This window comes from Paroedura picta, chromosome 12 (genome assembly GCF_049243985.1).
Source record: "Paroedura picta isolate Pp20150507F chromosome 12, Ppicta_v3.0, whole genome shotgun sequence".
NCBI lineage: Eukaryota > Metazoa > Chordata > Lepidosauria > Squamata > Gekkonidae > Paroedura > Paroedura picta.
The window spans coordinates 1,918,000-1,940,276 of NC_135380.1; the positions used below are offsets into that span (position 1 = coordinate 1,918,000).

Consider the following 22,277-nt stretch of genomic DNA (forward strand, 5'->3'; position numbering starts at 1 on the left):
TATGCGGGGATCCCCTTGAGATAACGCTCTTCCCATTTCATCCTTACTGTCCTCGTATGTACAACATTTGCCTTGGGGGAACTTGCTTTGGGGGTTGGGGTTCTTTTGCTTGTATACGGCAACACTCCCGGTCCACTAAGACGGATCCCGGGCGCTCTCTTTTTCCGTTGGGGGGGCCAATTAGTTTCACAAATGAGGGCCCCGCGGTGCCACCGTCGATTTGTTCCAGGCCTGCGCACTGACCCGGCGCCATTGTCCTGCCTTCCCCTCCCGCTGGCGACCTTTATCCTCGGCCTCAGCGGGCGCTACTTACGGGCAACTTCTCCGGGCAGGCGTCCTGCCGGCCCGGGGCCTCCGCACCACAGCTGGCCGAGGGGCCGAGGGCTCAGACCCCCTGACCTTTGCCCCCCATCCTGCTGTCATTTTGAAAGTTACAGACTGGAGGGCTGCATACCTCCTGGGATTTACTCCTTTGTGGGTGCGGCCACTTTTGTTTCAGGGCTGGGGTGGATTTGGGAGCAGCTCTGTTGCGCCGTTGCCATTGGTTGTGTGTGGCGGGGCTCTCTTCCCCCTCTGGACTGGCAAAGCGGGGGGGGGGGGGGAGGTTCAGCGTGGCATTAAGAGCGCCTCTTCAAGTATGCTTTTTAAGAAGGCAAAACAGAACCCTTGGCCTCCTTACCTCTTCCCCAAGTGCCGGCACAGGCTTCGGCCCCACCACAGGGAGAGGAGCAGTGGGGGATCTTTGGGGCTCTGGAAATGTCTGGCCAACTCCTGACCCAGAGGACCTTGTGGACTCTTCAGTTTTAGAGGGGGGGCATCGGAGAGCCAAATCATTTGGGGGGTGATTTGGGCGTTGCTTTAGTCTTCTGCTTGCAGTCCGAAACCTCTTCTTGGGAACCTCGCATCCCCCCCCCCAATCCCTGGAAGTGATTGACAAAATTAGTAACTCAATTCATGTCACTTTTACGGTCCAAGTCCCAATAAATCCTTCCTGTACGGGGGGAGGGAGGAGAAATGCTGCCTAATGAGGAGCCAGCTGACAAATGTGTTTACTGTGGGTGGGGGTGTCGGAGGAGGAGGAAATACATTTGTGCCGGCTCCCCCCTGAAGGCGTTTCTGAAGCCTGCAGTGGGATATAAATTGGAAGAAGAAGAGGCAACAAAGCCGTATTTCTCCTCTTAAGACCCCCCCCCCCCAAAAAAAACCTGGCGAGAAACACTTGGGGGCCTTCAAACCAAACGTGTCACCTGTTTGTCTGTTTCCTCCAGAATCAAAGGAGGCAACTTTGGGGAGAGAAGCAAGGGGGTTGCCACGGCCCAGCTTAAGGGGTCCAGGGGGCAACAGGCTGTTCAGGGGTCTCCTCTGTACATCAGAAGGCTGCCCTGTTTCCGGACTTTGCAAAGGCCTTCCAACTCTGGGCTGGGAAATTCTGGCCGATTTATGGGGGGGGGGGCTGGGGAAAGGCCGGGTTTGAGGAGAGGCAGGACTGCCCCATAACGCCCCAGAGGCCTTCCTCCAGGGGAGGCGGGTCGCTGTAGTCTGCGGGGGTCGACAGGCCTCTCCTGGGGGTTGGCAACCGTGCATGCCCCCTCTTGCCAGACCGCCGCCGGACAGGAGAAGACCCAGCTGACGCTCCCGCCCCGAGTCTCCGTGCGCAAAGCGGGCGCTGCCTCCGGGGGTCGCCGGCCAGAGCCTGCGCGCAGCACGCGGGGGAGGCCGAGGTGCGAAGCGAGGCGGGGCCTTCTTTTGCATCCGCTTAAGATGCAGACAGGAGCGCGTCTGCCCCCGAGCCAGGCAGAGAGGCTGGCCGCGCGCTCCGGAATGCGCAAGGAGGCGGGCGCGGGCCTTGGCGGGGACGCGGCCCTCCGAGCAGGGCGAGCGGGCCGGGGCCGGGGCTGGGCCGGGCAGTGGGGCTCCAGGCGTGCCTCGGGCCAGGGCCGGAGAAGGGGTGGGCGCTCCTCGAGGCCGCCTTCTCCCGCAATTGCCACCCGTCCCCAAAGCGCAGGCCTGGGGTCCCTGCAGGACATGGCAGCTCGTGACTCAGAGGATGGGCGCCGTGGCATGACACCCTCCCCCCAATCTCCCCCCCCCCCCAGTTCTATTGCGATCTGCAGGCAGCATCAGCCAGGTCAGCAACCACAGAGGAACGGGCCTGCTTGGTCTGGAGAACAGCCAGGGTCAATTGTGGCAACCTCTAATCCGCAGAACCGGGTTTGATTCCCCACTCCTCCACAGGCAGCAAGTTGGGTGACCTTGAGCTAGTTGCAGTTCTCTCAGAGCTCTCTCCACCCCACTGACCTCACAAGCTGCCTGTTGCCGGGAGAGGAGGGGAAGGCAATTCTTTTTAGTATTATTAACTCAAGTTTCATCCCACCCCTGACTTCCATCTTGGGGCAGCTAACGGCATTGTGAAAATAAAATACAATATGACAGTAAACAATCCTAATATCATTAAAATAGTAATGTCCACTAATAGAGGTGGGACTAACAAGACTTCCAACAAATTGTAAGCTGCTTTGAGGTAGTTAGAAGCAGGGCACAGAAGTCCAGCTGGTCTCTTGAGCTGTTATTTCAGGCATTATTGTTATTGAGCTGTTATCTCCAGACCCCTCCTGGAGGCTGGCAACCCAGAGACCAGTGGCCACCCTCTGAAACAAGTAAGCTCTTCCAGCCAGCTTGGCCTCCCACCCTCCCTGGGCGAGGCCGGGTGATGCAGCTTGGATCAGGCCAAGAGCCCTTTTGGGGCTGGCTGACTGGTGGTCATGCTCTGGCTTCTTCCCCAAGGGACTTCAAGGGCTCTTCCCCTTGATGACTTGTAAAGAGCAAGCAGGGACACATTCTAAAGGTTTTTGTATCCACAGAGGCCTTTCTGCACGTTTCCAATTCCTTGGGGTATTTATTTTCATAGCTGCCACTGAGGGAGGCATTGGAAATGTGGTTTCTATAACCGGTACATGTTTGGGCAATTAAAACAAAAATTCCACCAGATAGTTACAATATTCATTTGCACTAGGAGAAGTGTATACTCAGAAGTAAAGATAGGAGATTTGCACCTTACAAGCCTGCCTATTAGTTTCTTTGCTTCTTGGCTGCATGCTCATCTCCGGCAGGAACATGTTGCTGTTTCGTGATGTGCTACCCAAAAAAGCCAGGATCTATTTCGAGGTCCCTCTTCCTGAGTAAGTCAGCATTTAGGATGCAGGATAATAACAGCCTTCCCCCTGGAAGGTAGAGCACCTGCAACGGGCTCCATCTGTGTGTTTGGTGCCTGCTGCATCCCCCAGTTCCTCTTAAAGATCTCATTTGCAGAGAGGCCAGCTCAGGTGTAAACAGAGAGGTGCCCCCCCCCTTTTGGGGGGGGGAGTGGGTAACTTCCACAAGTGCATGAAATCTCTCTTTTGACACAGAGGCTCTTGCAGGGTGTTGGTAGGTCTGTATTATTGATTGCATTGTTCAAGATTTTGCACATACTTCTGAAATGCTATAGCAGCTTTGAAGCCTCAACGTTTGCCACCTCGGGGACTGAGTTTGGGCAGAAAGGCGACATTAGTATGTGCCAGTTGTGTGCGCTGGTTAAGCTGATGGCTCTGGGCATGGTGCCCCTGTATCCCCATTACTCCCACCTCACAGCTGCAATATAAGGACGACTCTGGGTCTCTTCCCATCTAACCAAGGGAGCCTTGACTCTGGGAAGCTCATCCCCTGGAAACCTTGTAGGCCTGCCAGGTGCTGCTGGACTGAAATGAGGCTCAACAGCCCCCTTGCTTACTCAGGTCCAAAGAAAGTTGAAGCTCTGGATCTTGCCTAGGGTTGCCAACCTCCAGGTGGGGCCCAGAGATCTCCCAGAATTAACAATGGATCTACAGGTTACCTGGAGAAAGTGGCTGCCCTGGGGGACTGGGTTCTATGACGTTCTGCCCCCCTCCCCAAACCCCGGATTCCTCAGGATCTGTCCCTAAAATGTCCAGGAATTTCCCTCCCCAGATAGGTCAAGCCTCATTCAAATCTGTGTTGCAAGCAGAAAACACCATGTGGAATTGTCATCAGAATAGCACTAGAAGAATTTCTAATTGAAACTTTTGGCCGTTCTCAAAATCCTTCCTGGGTATGAAACCCCTCGTTTATCTCAGAATTCTGGAGCAACCCAGCTGCAGCTCTCTGTCCACCAGGAGAGGAGGCCAAACCAGCTGTGGCCTGGCCCTTTGCGTGCCCCCCACCCCACAGCCCCCAGCCCCCATGCTCTGCAGTCAGCCCTCTAGGGCCTTGTGATGGAAGCTGCTTTGCGACTCTGCCTTGCCAGTGGACTTCTGGACGGGTCGTTTTTGCATGCAAAATGAAGTGGAAATTGAGTCTCAATATTTCTCTTTAAAAACAACAACCTGGAGAGCACTGCAGGTCCGGGGTAACCTTGATAGCAGCCTGGTGTCATTAATAAAAGGGGGGGGGCAAGGGCCTGGCATTCTTTCCCCCGTGGTGAGCGAGCATGTTTAGGCGCCACGTGTGCTGCCGCTGCGTACAGGGTCAGAGGTCATGTTTGCCTGCCAGCGCGCATGAAGAGCACTTCCTGTTCAGACCAGGAGGTGTACTTTGGCTTGGGAACTGGGACACAATGGAGCATTCAGATGAAACCTGGGCATGAAAATTGGCCGTCTGCAATTCCCCGTTATGAGAACTTCTGCAACAGAGTCGGTGTCAGCGGTCTTTAGGAGAAGGAGGGAAGCCTTCCAGCACTGCTTGTTGCCTCGAGTCAGCCAAGGGCCAGGTGCGCCTCGAACCAAAGCTTGTTCTGGCCTCCAGGTGTGACGATTAGGGCTACCAGCCTCCAGGTGAGGGCTGGAGATCTCCTGGGGTTACAGTTGACCTCCAGATGAGAGAAATGAGCTCTCCTGGGGGGGAATGGCTGCCTCGGAGGTGAACTGCCTAGTGCAGGGGTAGTCAAACTGCGGCCCTCCAGATGTCCATGGACTACAATTCCCAGGAGCCCCTGCCAGCATTCGCTGGCAGGGGCTTCTGGGAATTGTAGTCCATGGACATCTGGAGGGCCACAGTTTGACTACCCCTGGCCTAGTGTTTTACCCACCCGCTTCCATTCCCATCCCCAAATCTCCAGGTATTTCTCAAGCAAGAGTTGGGGAACAACTGGAGATTTTAGGGGGGGAGGTAAAGCCTGGGAAGGACCGAGGCCACAGCAGGCTGTGATCCCATAGGATCTTCCCTCCGAAGCAGCCATTTCCTCCCTGCCCTCGGGATCGGCTAGAAAGCTGGAGGCTGGACGCCCTAATAAACTCCCAGAGGTCCAGCTCCGTGCGGCCTTCCCTGAGACGGGGCAGGCGTGGGAGGCGCTGCATTCCACAGATCTCCACGGTTGTGGGTGCTTGAGGGTGGGGTCTTTGAGCGGGGGTGTTAGTGTGTGGCTCCAGGCTGAAGGGGCCCCTTGTTTCAGGGCAGAGGGGAAGCAGAGCACGGCTTTGGCTTTTGCTGGGGACGAGGGCGCTGGAGTCCATGGGTGCAGGAGCTCTGGGGCCCTCTCAGCTCCTCTGTCTCTTCTTTGGAAAAGTAGCCCCTGCCTGGAACCCAGCCCTCCTCTTCCTCCCTTTCCAGCTTGCCGTTTAATCGTAGCAGTTGCTGCAATCGGAGCCCTTCGCCCCTTGCCCTCCCCAACCTGCAACGAGGCAGTTTTGAGAACGATAGTTAATATTTTTAATTTCATTCCTTCAGAATTGCCTCTCGCCAACGGATCCGGCACAAATGCATTAGGAAACACATTCTCTTCCCAATTTCAACTGATGGGATTTCAAAGCGGCCGCAGACACATCATAACACTCCCTTCTCTCCCCCCCCCTTTTAATCTGCCTTTTTATTTTATTATTTTATTTTAATTTGCTTCCTAACTAGTTTAATCAGGTTTCATTAGAGAAGATGTTTTTTGCTAATATGCTCTTTGATAACAGCTTTTGATGTGACTGTCTCAAAGTCGTATGAACATGGGGGGGGGGGCAAAGGCGCTGGTTTGTTCTCTGTTTCCTTTCCTGTGACCTTTATCTAAGCAGGTGTCTTCTCCCTAGAGGACAGAAATATGCCTCTGAGGGCCAGCGGGTGTGGAGGGTCAAGTGACAGGCTGGGATTTGGGAAGCTCACCTTCAAACATGGCTGTGTTGTGAAGGTCAAATGAAGGAGAGGAGGTGGAGGTTGGCCACTTGGTTCCCTCCTGGGGAGAAGGGCAGAGGGGGGGGAGGGAGCTTGTTGGCAAAACCCAAGGAGTTCCCCAAAGTCACGGGCTGGCTCTGAGGGCATGAAGGGCTGTAAAGTCATTTTCAACTCATGACGACCCCAAGACCTCTCCAGGGGCTAGGAGATGGAGGGTCCTTATGGCTGCCTTGGCTGAGGGGCTCCCACTCCGGTTGGGCCTTCCTCTCTTGGTGCTGCGTCCGTCTTTCCCTAGGGTGGTTATCTTTTCCAGCAACTCGGGGGTGGCCTCACTCTAGCTTGTCGGAGAGAGCTAGGGCTGGATTTGTCTCCTTGGCGGTCTGCAACAGGGTGAGGTTTTCAAGAGCACCTGTTCCCGTTTCCAGATGTTCGTGGTGCAATCCGGGCGACCGGACTGGAGCAGGGGCTTCTTCCGGGGTGGGAAGTGTGCGGAAACGGTGGTCCCGACAGCTGACGGTGGTCCCTTTCCTTCCTCCTGGTCTCTCCGCAGGCTCTGACATGGCCGTCTTCTGTCTCCTCTGCGGGAAACGGTTCCAGACTCAAACCGCTCTCCAGCAGCACATGGAGGTCCACGCAGGGGTGCGCAGCTACATCTGCAGCGAGTGCAACCGCACCTTCCCCAGCCACACGGCCCTCAAGAGGCACCTGCGCTCCCACACGGGTAAGTTGCGGCAGGGAGACACGGAGCACCCTCCGAGCCTCACCCAAGGGAGCTCCTGCGCCCCCAGAGAGATGGGTGGCTTCCCTTGGGGGGGAATTCTGGTGTCCCCCTTTTTAAAAGGTCCCACATGTCTGCTTCCGAGGATCTGGGCTGGAGGGGGGCAAAGTTTCCCTGTGTTGCGTATACGGGGGGGGGTGGAAAGCGTGATCAGGTTGCAGCTGGCTTTTGGTGGTCCAATCACCAGGGTTGCTACGCTGAAGCAGGCCTTGGCAAACCACCTCTGGGGGTCCCTTGCCTGGAGCACCCAGGGGTTGAGGCCACCGTGAGCCAGGAGCGATTTGGGGGCAGGAAAAGGAAAAACTTGCATGGCCCAGCCTGCAGCAGCAAAAACCCCAGAAACATTTTGTGGGCTGTGGGGCACTATTTCACTGGCTGCGGCTTCCAGCGTGACCCACAGGGGTGTCCGCAAGGCCGCCCCTCTCTCTCCTCCAGCCGTGGGGGGGGGGGGGGACTGGCGCTCTGGCGCCGCACACTCGCTCTGCTTGGCCTCATTATTATTCCGTCCTCTCTGGCTCCATTTGCCTCCAGCGCCGCGTGTTTCGCATTCACAGCTGCACTGAGTAAACGGGCCAGCCGAGCTCTCTGCAGCGACAGAGCCCAGATTTACTTGGCCGGCTGGAGATTTAAGCCGTTAGCTGTGCCGGCTGGCCAGGCGGCTTACAGGGCCCCCTCTGCCCCCCTCCCGGCCAGGTGATGCTAGGCAGGCGGGTCCCAGGTGCAGCCGGCTGGCCGGAGGGGGCTCTAATTGGTCCCCCTAGTCCTGAACTTAATGTCAGCCTCATTAAGACGCTCCAGCATTAATCAACACGCCAGAAATTAGACTCGGAGTGTGTGTGTGTGTGTGTGTGTGTGCGCGTGCATGCACACAGTGACTTGTGGCTGTCTCGTTGTGATGTCGCTCGGGTACAGATGACAGAGCAGGTGTCCTTGACCTGCGGATCTGGAGTTTGACTCCTTCAAAGGGAGACAGCTGATTGTTAAATCGGCCCAGATCTTTTGAGGAAAGGCTTCTGGGTTTACAAATCCGCGTTTTCCAGGGAATCAAAAAGGAATGAAATGATGTGCTAAAGAAATCACCGAGGACTTCAGAGACCGGCAGGCATCAGGCATGCCCACTCTGAAGCCAATCCCTGTGAAGATTCGTGTCTCTTGAAAAATCACGCCAACCTGGCCCTGCAGGAGGCCCTCCGCTCACAGCGTGGCAGTCCTCCCAGGGAGGGGCTGTGGCACAGGGCAGGGGGACACAGGACACAGCCTTATCCTGACTCGGAGCCTAGGCCGTCAGAGCCACAAGTGACGATCCAGACTGGCAGCACCCCTCCCGGTGCCTGGGAAGAGGCCTTGCAGAGAAACATAGAGCTCTCTCATCCGCTGCTGCCAGATCCTTTTACTAGAGGTACTGGGGACATTTTTGCAAGAGAGCCTGTTTTGTGTTGTGGTTAAGAGCAGTGGCCGCTAATCTGGAGAACCACGTTTGATTTCCCCCCCCCTCCTCTTCCACGTGCATCTTGGGCCAGTCTCTGTTCTCTCAGAGCTCTCTCAGCCCCAGCTGCCTCACAGGGTGTCTGCAGTGGGGAGACGAAGGGCAGAAGGTTGTCAGCTGCTTTGAGACTCCTTCAGGTAGAGAAAAGTGAGATATGCAACCAGTTCTTTCTCTCCTTCTTCTTCTGCCACTGAGCCACGTCCACTGGAGAGGCCGGGAATTGAACTTGGGACCTTCTGCATGCCACACAGATGCTCCACCTCTGAGCCATGGTTCCTCCGCACAGGAGAAGATTGGGGAGGGTCTTGTCTGCCTGAGATCCTGGTCAACTGCTACCAGCCAGAGCAAACAATTTTGGACCAATTTCCTGCCGTGGAATAAGCGGCATAGGCGTTTGAGTCCCAAGAAGGCCCCACCAGGCCCCACCACAGGGACACCCCTTTAAAACTGACTCGCAGTTCCTGCACAACGTTGCTGCGGGGTTGGAATTGATGCGACGCGGGTCCTAATTTAGGAGATGAGGGTGCTGTGGGGGGGGGGGGCAGGGGAGACAAATAAGCCCAAGAGAGTAAAATATCCTTGCACGGAGGAAGTGGAGGCGGCAGCCGGCGAGTCTATAACGAGGAGGACAATTTATGCTCAGGCACGAGTTGGGTTTGACATGGAGATAATGAAAAAGCATAGGTCATTGTGGATGACTTAAGCCTTCAGCAGCTGAGGCAAATGTATGAAATGCGGGGAGCATTACACGCTTGGTGGCTCTGCACATCTGCAGCGGGGCAAGTGAAATACCGGGGCCCATTCTTTACCATAAACTTGTGGTCGGCAGAGACGCGGGCCCAGAGAAAATTGTAATTACACTGACAAGACAAATCAGCGATATTTAAATATTCATGAACAAAGTCTGGGGCGATCAATCTATCTTTATTGTCCTTGCGTCGGTTTCTGTAATAAATAAGGAGGAGCCGGGGTGGGCGGGGGGGGGGAGAGTATTCACCTTTTTTTTCCCTTCCTTGGGAAAGAAGGAATCCGGGGGGGGGGGTGCAAAACAGCTCATTTATCCAGGGATTCAAGGTGGAGCTTTGGAGGGCCGGACCTCATCTACACAAACAGCCCCCCCCCCCCAAAAAAGCCAAATACAGGAGGCCCCACAGTACTGGGGGAAGTTCTGTGTTGCAGTCGGCATCGCAGTAATAGAGAAGATATGCGTGAGCACCGTCCTCCTTGGTTTCAATGAGAACTCCCCGGTGGATCGTGCCCCAGAGTCCGACGTAGTGCTCAGTTTCCAAATTGTGGCAGCAGGAACTCCAGTCATAACACGCCATTTAATCTCTGCAGTGCTACAAAATGCAGTGCCTTGATTATGCAGATGGAGTCGTAGTCTAATGTTAAGGATATGTGCCACCTTTCTGCCCCAAGGCAGCGAACAATCCAAAGAACAAATTGGTGGGAAATAATAAAAGCTGAAACTGTGGGCGTCCGACTGGAGAACCCCGCCAGTTTTCTCTGGCTGGATGAGAGCAGCAGGAGAGGGGGGTTTATGCTGGTTCAGTGGAAGAGCCTCCACTTGTCTTGCCGAAGGGCCTGGGTTCAATCCCCGGCATCTCCAAAGGCTTGGCCCTTTCTCCATCCCGTGCTTCATTTGGTCACCAGTTCATTTATGAGAAAAAGAAACGAGGTGACAGTCAGAGGCCTTTTAAAAGCCAGAGGCCTTCTAAAAATGGAGAATGAGATGATCTTATAGCACCTGTATCCTGCAAAGAGCCGTCTCTCTCTCTGTGCATGTGTGTGTGTGAGAGAAGAAGAACTGGATTCAGAGATTGACTGCCTCTGTATGTGGAGGTTCCCTTTAGTCACAATGGCTGGTAGCCACAGGGGTGTCTCCTCCGTGAATCTTTCCAACCCGCTTTTAAAGCTGCCCATGCTCTGGCCAGCACGGCAGCCTTGGCAGCAGATGGCGCCTTTTCACACGTGTCCCTCCTGAACCGAGTGCCCACCACCTACACGGGACGGCCTCGCATCGACTGTTTGGGGAGAGTCAGAGAAGGCGGTCTTTGCCCTCTCTCTTTGCCTCGTGCCTCGTCTCATGAGCCTCTCTGGTGCCCCCTCTTGGCTGCAGGAGACCACCCTTACGAGTGCGAATTCTGCGGCAGCTGCTTCCGGGACGAGAGCACCTTGAAAGGCCACAAGCGCATCCACACTGGAGAGAAGCCCTACGAATGCAACGGCTGTGGGAAGAAGTTCAGCCTCAAGCATCAGCTGGAGACCCACTACAGGGTCCACACAGGTACCAGGCAGCGCTGGGGGGAGTGGGGCGGGCGCCAGAGGGAGACCTTTGTGGGCTCAGCCCACCCCTCTTCCCCAAGGGTTGCTAAGAGCCACAGTAATTGACAGCCCTTTGAATACGGGGGTTTCAGCAGGGGCTGCTAACTTTGCAGGTGGAGGAGCATGGAGATCTCCTGGAGTGGCAGCTGGTCCCGAGATGACCCTGTAGGAAATGGGTGCTGGGGAGGGTGAACACGACACCCAGTTGATGTCCCTCGCCTACCCAAACCCTGCCCAGGTTTCTCCCAACCTAGAGCTGGCAACCTTTGTGGGAGTGGCGGGCTAGAAAATTAATGAATTGATTGATAATATCCCTAGGATGCATGAGGACATCTCTTCAGGCCTTCTGGTGCAAAGCCGTTTAGGGCATATTGCCCCCCAGCCTGCAGGTCCCCCCTGCTGAGTTGGGGTCAAGGTCTTTGGGGCAGTTTGACTGCAGCACTCCTGGCTTCTCGCTGGCAGCTGGCAAACCACCCCAGTCGATACAGAGTCGATACAGCCGGTCGATCCAGAGATCAGTTTTGCTGTTGGTTACTTCATTATTCGCTCTGTCTGTGCAGAGAGCGGTTCTCAAAGCCAAGAAGGCCGAGGTAGTTAATGGTGGCATTGAGAGGACCCCGGAGGCCTCTGGGCACGGCTGCGTGGGCAGTCGCCCACCTCATCCTCCGGAACGGCCCCGAGAGGGAGACGGAAGAGGGGAGCAGGGGGCTGCGGGAGGACTGTAAAGGACTGGGCCCCGCAGGCTACAGGGCAAGGATCAGGCTCTTCAGAGTCCCCTCTTCAATAATTCCCTGTAGAATGAATATTCGCATAGCATATGAAGGTCATCCTGATCAGGGATCCCCAACCTTTTGGCTGGGGGGCCCTTTGGGATTCTCACACAGGTTTGCGGAAGCAGCCACAAGATGGCTGCCAGAGTAGGCGGAGCCAACGACAGCATGTCCGTGAGAGAGCGTATGCCAAACCCTTGCAGTAATTCTTCAGCATTCCTCCCATCCGTGTTCTAGCCAGGGCTGCTCCTGCTTGGCTTCTGAGGCTGGGCTGGCCAGTGGGTGTCTACCCACTCAGACAGGCGGGGTCAGTCTCTGGGCAGATGCCAGACCAGTAAAGAGGTGGCCCGAAGCAAGCCTTCCCTTGGTTCTGACCTCCCAAAGCTCCCTCCCGTCCTCGGACGCTCCTGTTCTCCTTTGACTCGAAAGGAGCGGTGCCCGTCCCCTGCCGCCTCCTCCTCCGAAACGCCCCCTGCTCACACGCCTCCCCCCCCCCCGGGTGCCACGTGGGTGACTCTCCCTTGCTCGTTCTCCCCCGCCGCCCCTGCAGGCGAGAAGCCGTTTGAGTGCAAGCTGTGCCACCAGCGGTCCCGAGACTACTCCGCCATGATCAAGCACCTCAGGACCCACAACGGAGCTTCGCCGTACCAGTGCACAATCTGCCTGGAATACTGTCCCAGCCTTTCCGCCATGCAGAAGCACATGAAGGGCCACAAGCCGGAGGAGATCCCCACCGACTGGAGGATAGAGAAGACCTACCTGTACCTTTGCTATGTCTAAGGGGAGCGCAAGAGGAGGGACGCGGCAACGGAGGACTGGGCAGAACCCCACCCGGGCCTCGGCCCCGTTCTTCTCTCCTGCCCCCTTTCCTCTTCGCCTTCCCCCTGCCTGCTGGCTGCCCCATAGGGCTGCGTCCTCTTCTGTGCAGCTTGCTGGGGCAGCGGGGCGACAGGAAGGGAAAGAGGGAGGGCTCGGGAGGAGAAGGGGGCGGTCTGAGCCCTGAACTTCCCGGCGGCTTCGGGGGTCCCGCTTGGGCTTTGTGGCCTCGTGGGTGGAAGGGTTTGTGCTGCTGGCTGGGAGGCTTCCCCGACGTCCTGCCAGGCTCCTGGGGGCAGCTGCTGGGCCTCCCTCTCTTCTTGTGGAGCCAGGCAGCCACGAGGCCAGGGAAAGGCACACCGGGGTGAGAGGCGCCCTTTGCAGGGGGAAGAGTCTCTGGTTACCGCCTTTTGGGATGCCAGGTGTGGCCCTTTCCGGGCCCCCAAACCTGTTAGTCACCCGATGCCTGAGCCTGTCCTCTGCCCCATCTGGGCATGGGAGCTGCTGCGGAAGGGTGTAGTGTGGGTCAGCAGTGGGGGCCGCACTGGCAGATGGCTGCTCTAGCAGGGCACGGCTTCCCAGTTCTCCGGAGCCGGGCTTTTGCAGCCGTAGCAGTGGGAAGGAGACGCACAATCTGGCTCTGATCTCTCCTTGGCCGGATGGGGACCGCGAACACTCCACAGGGGGGGGGGAGGTGGCCTGGGTCCGGAGCCATCGTTTCTGCTGCTCCTGAGGTGGGGCTGAAGCTTGCCATGCAGTTGTGTGACTGAGGGGGATGCGCATCCCCACTCCCTCCCACGCAGCCTGGGCAGGCTGTCTTCACACCTCCCCTGTAGACCTTCCCTCTAGACAGCCACCATTTTCCCCCGGCCATAGGCCCTTCTCTTAATTTGGGGGGTGGGGCATGTCGGGCGCAGGGCATGTGTGAGAGAAACCAGTTGGGGATGCTTTTGCATTTTGCACTTTGGTTCCTGCTGCATCAGCCAGCTCTCCTCGGGAGCTAGCTGGAAGTCGTGGCTAAGAGTGGCAGCCTCTCATCTGGAGAGCGGGGTTTGATTCCCCACTCCTCCTCCACATGCAGCCAGCTGGGTGACCTTGGGCCCGTCACAGTTCTCTTGGGGCTGTTCTCACAGATCAGTTCTGTCAGAGCTCTCTCAGCCCCTCCAACCTCATAGAGTGTCTCTTTGGGACTCCTTTGGGTAGTGAAAAGTGGAGAATAAGACCCCCAACTCTTCTTCCGTGAGGGTTCTAGCGGTCAAAACGGTTGTAGACAGGCAAGGCCTGGTCCAGTGAATGGCAGGGCATGCAAAAGCTTCCCCCCACACACACACACACAGACACACACACAGACACCAATGTCCTTGGGAGGTTGAGATTCCCTCTCCTGTTCCTTTAGGCCGGCCAAACTCTTCCTCCTGGCAACTGGAAGAGGAGGCTGGTGCATTCCTGCCGAGGGCAGGGCCTGGCATGCGGCTCAGGAACACCATGTGTCCTTGCAAACTTTTGCCTTCTGCAGGCAATGCCAGAGCCCAGCTGGGCCACGGGATGTGCCGGAAGGAGGCAGTGGCATGCTGCAGAGTGCAGGGCGGAGCACACCAGCCCCTGCCCATGGGGCATCGTCCTCGGGGGGGAAGGTGCATCACCCACACATGGTCCTCCGTGGATCCATGATGCATCCCCACTGAGTCCCACACATGGGGAGCAGGTGGGAAGGCAGGTGGGATTGGCCCAGCTGGGACGGAGGCCGGGAGATGCTGGGGGCTCCTTCCTCCGCTTGGTGGTGCTCCCGTGGCAGCTGCAGTGGTCAGCAGTTGGACTCCTTGGCCTCAAGAGGCCAGGGGGAAGGACTCGTCTTTGGTGGGCCCGGGCAGGGAGCACAGAAACGGGAGGCACCAAGGAGGCATTTTGCTTGCACTCTCCCCCTTAATCTCTGGAGTCCGTGTGGGCAGGATCTCTCTTTCTCCCTCTTTCTTTCTCTCTCTTCCCCCTCTCATTCACCCACCTTCCGGCTTCTCCCCTTCCTCTCAACAATCGGCCAAACCTTCCCTAAGGAGCTGTCACTTCCCCCCCCCCTGAAGCGTGCCAGCCCCCTGGCTGTTCTGCCCAGTCCTGCGTTTGGGGAGGGGCGTCCCACCAAGGGGACTGTCCGTTGTCTCAGTGTTCTTAATGTTTTCGTTTTTTACGATGATTTCTGCATTTAGCACATTGTACTTGAAATTACCTCGGTTTCTTGTGACCTCATGAGCTTATTTGTTTTCGCTTGGGGGGCGGGGGGGGGGGGGAATGGGAATGGGTTTGGGGTTGACCGTGGGAAAGGCTGCTGGGAGGAGCCCGAGGAGGAGAGACCCTTGAGATGAAGCCGCCAAAGTGCCGCTGGCCAGCCGAAAAGCGCCGTCAACTCTGGTTTCCGTTGCCAGCCTTATAATTTTTTTTGTTGTTGTGCATTATTGTTACCAAAATGGGTATTTTGTTTGTAAGGACCCGCTTGGTGTAAACGGGGGTCGTATTATCCTGAGAGCTACCTCTTTCGTGGGTGTTTTTGTTTTTCAGTTACAAAGCACATATTGCAATATTTGTGTTCTTTTTTTTTTCCTTTTTTTTTGTTTGTTTTGCTTTGTGATGTTCATTTCAATCTTCATCTCATGCTTTATATTTGCAAATGTATATTTTATTTTGTAATTCAGCTGCATTTATATATGGAAGAAAGTTTTTAGGGAAGCGTTGCGTAGATGGGAGGAAAGGGAATGGCCAGGGGGTGTCTCTCGACCGCTGCCCTCCCCCTCCTCCTCCCCCTCCCCCTCCGCCACACCCCAAGACTGTCTCAACTGCTGGCAGCCACTGAAGGCCTTAACGTGTGGGAGCGGACGGAGCGCATATTTCATTGCACCTGTTCAGAGAGTTGGAACAGTTTAGTGAAAAATTAGCAATTTGGAAAACGAATTAAAAAAAAAAGAGTTAAACTTGAATATGTGAATAGTTTAAGTAGAGCTTTGTTTATAATGTGAAAAGCAAATTACAGCATCTCTCGTGGCAGATGATGCTAAAGCAAAATATGCAGTAAATTGACCAAGGTCACATGTTTGCCAGAGACGGCCTCCAGGACCTCTCTGTGCATCCCCAGCTTTCCCCCCAAGCCTGTCCGTCTCCTCTTTCACTCCCCACTCACCAAGCTGAAAGCGTTGGATGGATAAATTATTTGCAAAATGTAATATTTTTGTAACGTTTGTTAGTCCTCTCGTGTCGGTTTTTGGCAAGATACTGCCCCCTCCCCCTTCCTTTTGTAATGTGAACAGGAATTGGTTGTGGGTCTGTGTGTGTGTGCGTGTGGGTGGGTGTGAGTGGGCGTGACCCAGTATTAAACAAATCATGCAGTATTGTTGTCGTCCAGTGTTGCCAGATCGGATGGTCCTGAATCAGGGTGAAATTGCAGCTTCCAAAGCACACGTGGGGAAATGCATTCAATTGAACCTTTGGGCTGGCCACCGCTAGTTGCGATTGTGGAGTTGTGTGTCTGTACTGCAACCGTTGTTTCTGCAGCTGGTGGGTCTGTAAGGTGATGCAATGTTCCTCTGCATTTTTTCCCCTGAGGGGGAGGCGAAGAATTTCTGCTCCTGCCCCATAGCGAACATTGAGGGAGCATGAGCAAAGTGGGGTCTGAAAGGCAGAGAACAAAGTTAATTCCAGAAGAGGAAGCAACTGGTTGGAGTTGACCATTGGGAGTGCCTGCACTTAAGGGGTTGGATCTTAAGGGGAGTGTATCCTCCTACACACACTGAAGAGGGCAGCCTTTTGCGGCAGTTTTCCTTGGCAGCGCTGGCCACGTGAGTCACTCTCACATTTAGCTACTTGGTTGAGTACTACTTATGGTACAAATGCCTTACAGATTTACGGAATTTAAATTCAAATTTCCCTGCCTGCCAGTCCAGAAACCTGGTTTGTCTACTGTGTACACCGTTATGTTCTACACAGAATATCTTTGCCAAGGTATATATCTATTCCTGGCTGTCTGTGCTTGCTGCTTTGGAATAAGCTTCATAAATGAAAGCATTAAGAGGTATTGTATACATACATGCGTGAGTGTGTGTTGGTGTACATCTGTGTGGGAGAAATGAAACTTTACTGCTTATTGGTGGGAAGTGAGGCAGGCTTTGACCAAGTGCCATCCTCCAAGCGGCTTTTCGGAAATGGCTTGCTGGATCATTGTGCCTGAAACAGGTGTGGTTTTCTCCCCCACATTTAAAAGAGGGAAAATGCTGTAATGTTTCACGGTTGTTTGGGCTAAGGGATGTCATGGTATACTAGAGGATCCTGAATTGTGCAAGGGGCATTTGTGTCTCTCTCCCCACTTAACTCCAGTTCCAAACTTCCTGTTAGTTTCCAGGCTCTCTTGTCTGACAGTGTTTCATTTGTGCAGAACTCCTGCAGGTTAAAAAGCAAATGAGGGCTTGCCGAATTGTGCTAATAGAGGCAAGAATTTTTGTCAGGTGATGATTTGTCAGGTGAGTTTTCCATTCACTTCTGTGCCACTTGCCCTGCACTTAATCTGCCATATCTGCCCCCATTCTCCTGCCGCCACAAAGGGGGTCTGTGCAAACAGGAGAGAAGACCCCCAGAAACTTCCCTGGGCCCATAACCTATTTTGCATTGTGAATAAGTGCTCACCTGTACCATGACATCCTTCAGCATTTGGGTGCCAGTTTCTTGGCATGCATCTTTGTATATGTTCTGCATAGTGTTGACGTGTGCATGATTTTTGGAGACGAAGAAGCCAGGGTAAGTCTCCATAGCATTTATGTTAATGTCTGTTATAGCACTGAGGACCAATTTTGTCCTTTCGGACCAAGCAAAATGTAAGGCTTCTTCTTAGTATTTTTTTTTTCTGCTTGTCTCTTGACGTTGTGACAGCACAAGTGCCCGTGTGATTGCTTCGTATTACACAGAAAGAGTGTGTTGAATTGCTGTCCTGGCTCTGTCTACCTCAGCACCTCCTCTTAGCCTAATTTTAGAAGGTGCCCAATTTATTTTATTTTATTGTTCTTTGTGGGTTTATTTTCCAGATTCTTGGTTATGTATTTTTTTTCCCTGTACAAAATTTCCTTCTCTTTGTTTCTTTGCAGTACCGCTTGTGAGTCCCTGTTATGTGTTACTCTAGAATCACAGATGCAGTTAGCTAAAAAAAAGAAAAGAAAAGAAATCCGCGTGACATAATCCAGATTTCCCCCCATCCCAAGGAACTTTGTGCCGTCTCCTCCTAGTTGCTGTTCTCCACCTTTGCATCTGTTCTGTGTAGAGGGCAGGTGCAGCTCTTTGTAAAACTTCAGTGTTTCTGGCAGAGAGAAAAAAAAGAGAAAAAAGGTTTTAAAAAAAATAGTTTGACTGCTGCAGGTTTTTTTCCTCTCCATTTGTCACTAAGTGAAGTTTGTGCCTTCTATAGCAAAGAGAATATTTTTTACATCCTACTAACGGTAGATTTTTTTGTAGTGGACATTTTTTGTATTTTTATTTATAAGTCTCATAAGAAAAATAGCAAATGTTCAGTTGTATACCTTGAATCTGCAGTTAGAAAAAAGAAACAATAAAGTTAATTCAGTCGTTGACGCTTCGTGTCTCATTCTTTCCAGCCCCTTTTCTTGACAGCAAAACAAGCGACTCTAATTGGCCAGGTGCAAAGAATGAATTTTGCTCCGTCCCCAAAGCCGACTGTGGCAGCGAGCAGAGAGTAGGCAGAGGAGTTGTTTGCAAGGACTTGGGGATCACGAAGAGGAGAGGCCCTGCTTTGCTCCTCACATTGGAAGGGAGAAAGCACCTATTTTCCTCTTCAGAATGCTTACAAGAGAGCAGATTGCAGATGGTAAAGCCAAGTGGAAGTTGAAGAGATAAATACTTCTCCCTTTCTTTTGTTGTCCGGGGCGAACTGAAACTGCAGGGACCTGCTGTTTCCACGTTACTGAGATACCCGAACTTGGACTCATGTGTTCAAGCCCTGAGACTCCAGAGACTTCACCAAAAACCTGGCAACAGAGAATTCCACACATCTGAAGGACTGCCTATCACCCTATGCCCCCCACAGAGCCTTACGCTCTGTGGGTTCAAATCTTCTGGTCGTTCCCGGCCCCAGGGAAACACGCCTGACCTTGAACAGGGCCAGGGCCTTCATGGTCCTGGCCCCTACTTGGTGGAATGAGCTCCCGGGAGAGCTGCGAGCCCTGCGGGAGCTTCCGCCATTCCGCAGGGCCTGCAAAACTGAGCTCTTCCAACAGGTGTCAGGCATTAGGTAGGCCTTGCCATCTTGGCCCTCTTCCCACCCTCACTAGAGAGGGTTGTGGGTTGGATCACTTTGGAATTCCGCCGTGTTTGTGCCATTTGTTCCGTGGGTTTTGTCCTTTTTTATGGGGTCTTATCTGGGGTTTTATCAGACACTTTGTAACCTGCCATGAGCCAGTTTGGAAGTGGTGGAGAATAAATCTAATAATAATAATAATAATAATAATAATAATAATAATAATGATGATGATGATGATGATGATGATGATGATGATGATGATGATGTCAGCAGATGTCACAAGAGAAGGTGTTGGGCAAGGTTGCCAAACTCCAGTTAGCAGCTGGAGATCTCCTGGGATTTTGATTGATCTCCATCCAACAGAGATCAGTTCCCCTGGAAAAAAATGGCCACTGTGGGAGGGGGCAGGGCATCCCCTTGAGCCCGCAGCCCACCCCCCTGAAAATACCCTTGCCCTCATCTGGCTCCACATCTGACGTCTCCAAGTCTTTCTCCACCCACAGCAGCGTTCTCGTTGCAGGGGGAGACTGAGCTGCAACTCACCATGCTGAAGAAGGAGGGGAAAGAGCCCTCCTGGGTGGGGGAGACGGGGGGGGCAGTCTGGGGTCCCTGCCGTGCTGCTGTGCGTTCCTCCACGCGGCACCTTTCCCTCAACTCTTCTCGGGCATATTTTTCTCCTCCCCGGGGAGCCAAGTAAGTTTGCCTCAATGGAAGTGAACGCGTTCATTTAAACCTGACTATATGCTGCTCCAGCCCCCCGCTGGGTTAATTATCCTGTAGTTCTAAACTGATTGCTGTACACTAAGCTTAAGCCCTCCTTTATTTATTTACTGACTACATTAACCGCAGCTCTTCTGCTCCTTTTATTTCCAGGCGAAACTGTACAGCCCACGGCCGGGGCGGGGAGGGGGCTGCTCTGGTGGGTCAAAGGGAAGCTGTCAGGCCCTCCTTGCCAGACTTCAATGCCCAGGGAGGAGGCTGGGGAGGGGGAAAGGGGGCTCCTGCAGCAGAGAAACTTCCCACTCGGTTCTGAGTCAGTGCGCAAGGAAGGTGCCTTCAATCGTTGCCCGCCGTCTGGCCATTGTCCGGAGGAATTGAGCAAAGGTGGCCAACTCCTGGCTGGGAAGTATCCGGAGGTCTGAGGGGGCTTGGTAGGGCATCCATGCCAAACAGCCCACCTCCCAAAGCAGCCGTTTGCTCCAGAAAAAGTGGACGGGCAAATATCCGAAAGAAAGAAACACCAAGCAATCTGGTTGTCTCCCAAGCAGACCTGCCTGAGCACGGAGTTCTCAGGGGGGAGCCTTCTGGTAGTTCTGCCTCTCTCCCAGGCACAAGCAGGAAGGCCTTTTCTGTTGCGGCCCAGATGCAGCCTTCGTTAACATGGGTTTCGGTGGCGGGTGAAAACACACCTCTCTTCCCCCAGACCTTCGATATCTAGTTTCCTCTGTGTGCTGTCCTGCCAGGGAGGGAGGGCGGGTTATGTTTTCAATGTTTCCAATGTATTTTAGATTATTCTGTACCGTTGTGACCAACCTGGGACCTTGAGCTAAAGGTATGCGATATAAATTCCTAGAAATGGAGGTCTCTAGTGCCTCCCCCACACATCCGGGAGGTCAGGAGCCCTACGCGGACCATTTCTGCTTGGCACAGAAGAGGCTCCTGGGGAAGGACCCCCCTCCCTTTTCCTCCCGAGGTGCTCCCAGTGGGAACTGGGGGGGGGGGGGCGGAGGGTTGCTACGCTGGGCTGCATAATGCCATAAAAATCAAAAAGGTACTTAATCGGGTAATTACGCGGTGTTAAGGGGGGTAATTAGCATCACTTCATGCTAAGTGTTGTTTATACTTTCCGTTATGGATGAGCCAGATAGGCCCCAGCCCTGGTTCCCCCCAACAACTATAGCTCTGAATTTGGGACCCCCCCGGAGATCCCCCTGAATTGGCACCGGATGCAAAACAGCTCCTGGGGGCAGTGAGGGAGCCTCCTCCTTGGCCGCATTTCTGCCCCAGTTCTGGTCACCGAAGCTCAACAAGGACACTGCAGAGAGGGGACAGATACAGAGGAGGGAGGCCAAGGTGATTTGGGGGCTGGAGGCCCTTCCCTAGGAGGAAGGGCTGAACAGGCTGGGACATCTCCATGTAGAAAGGGACAACAAAGGGAGGACACAACAGACGTCTATAAAATTTGCATGGGGTGAACAGAAATGACAGGGAGCTTTTTCTCCCTCCCCCAAAGACCAGACCCAAGGGCATCCAATGAAGCAGATGGGTGGTGGGTTCAGGAAGGACAAAAAGAAATGCTGTTTTCCACAGAGAGGAAATTGGCTGCCAGAGGATATAGTGATGGCCACAGGAATAAAAAAAAATTAAAAGGATTCTACAGATTCATGGGTGATAAGGCCATCATTCTACTAGCCATGAACCAAGTTTGAAACAGGTGGCACTTTTAAGAACAACAACGTTTTATTCGAAGCATAAGTGTTGGTGGGCATGTACAGTTCTTCTGATACAGGCATGACGACTGAGGAAAACCACCATTCAGAGGTGCCAAACCTCTGAATCCCAGTGGCAGAAGGAAACATCAGGGGAAAGCCACAGGCCACTCTGCCCTGTTGTTGAACCTCCAGAAGACCTGGTTGGCCACCATGAGGCAGGACACTGGACAAGATGGACCTCTGGTCTGATCAAGCAGGTTGCTTCTTATGTTCTCATGAAGGTCCCAGCTCTAGTGCCCTGTTGTTGGCGCTCCAGAGGAACTGGTTGGCCACTGTGTGAGGCAGGAGCTGAGCTAGATGACCCTCACTGGTCTGATCCAGCAGGGCTCTAATTGTTCTTCTGTTCACTAAGAAAAAATGTAAACGGTGCAAGGACTGGTAGGGGTATGGCTCAGTGGAAGAGCCTCTGCCTGGCATGCAGAAGGTCCCAGGTTCAACCCCCAGCATCTCCTGTTAAAAGGACCAGGCAGGAGGGGATGGGAATGACCTTTCGTGAGCTTTCTTGTGCATGCACCCTTCCTCAGACACAAAGTCACGGGCCCAGGCAGACTTGGCACAACCCTGCTAGTGGCCCTGCAAGGTTTTTTCAGAGACAAGAGGTCTCTTTATTATTAGTAGTAGTAATAATGATGATGATGAATAATTCCATTCCAGTTTGGGCCAGCCACGCAGTGCCCAGCAGTTTAACCCTGGCTGTAGATGCTTCCAACACACAGTCCTGCATGTTCTTGCCCACCAGGCCTCTTTCTGGTGTTCCGCTCAGCTGCTGTTCCCCTCTTTGATCGGATCCCTCTCTGGGATATGGGGTGAGGCGGGGACGTGTCACCTGCTGCCAGCGCTGCTTGGCACATCAGGCGCCATGCACTCACTGGGCTCCGCTGCCATCGTGTGGCCAGCCTGGGAAATGCCCTCTGCTGGCTCCGTCTCGTCCCCTTGCCTTCTCCCGGGCAAAGGCTTCATGTAGTAGACCCCATCTGGGCATTTCACATCTTGAAATCCCCTGAAGGTGACACAGAAGCACATTTTGCATGGTGAATGGCCCCTGCAGCCCATCTTGGCTGCAAACATCTGGCAGTGATTTTGGCAGCTTCTGCGGGCATTGGGAATTTCGGCTGGAGATATGCCAACAAGGTGCACCTTTCATCCAGCACATAGGCAAATTCCCATGGACAGCTGGGGG

At 54.0% G+C, this 22,277-nt stretch overlaps 1 protein-coding gene across 2 annotated transcripts in view; it reads left to right on the plus strand.

Moving 5' to 3' along the window:
- The window catches only part of ZBTB16 (zinc finger and BTB domain containing 16), a 132,346-nt gene extending 114,426 nt beyond the window's left edge, over positions 1-17,920 (plus strand). For both annotated transcript variants that reach the window (XM_077305569.1, XM_077305570.1), the window contains 3 exons: positions 6,698-6,868; positions 10,531-10,698; positions 12,057-17,920. In XM_077305569.1, the coding sequence (XP_077161684.1) occupies positions 6,698-6,868; positions 10,531-10,698; positions 12,057-12,286 (569 nt within the window). In that variant the 3' untranslated portion in view covers positions 12,287-17,920. The remainder of the gene's footprint in view (positions 1-6,697; positions 6,869-10,530; positions 10,699-12,056) is intronic.
- Positions 17,921-22,277: the final 4,357 nt, after the last annotated feature.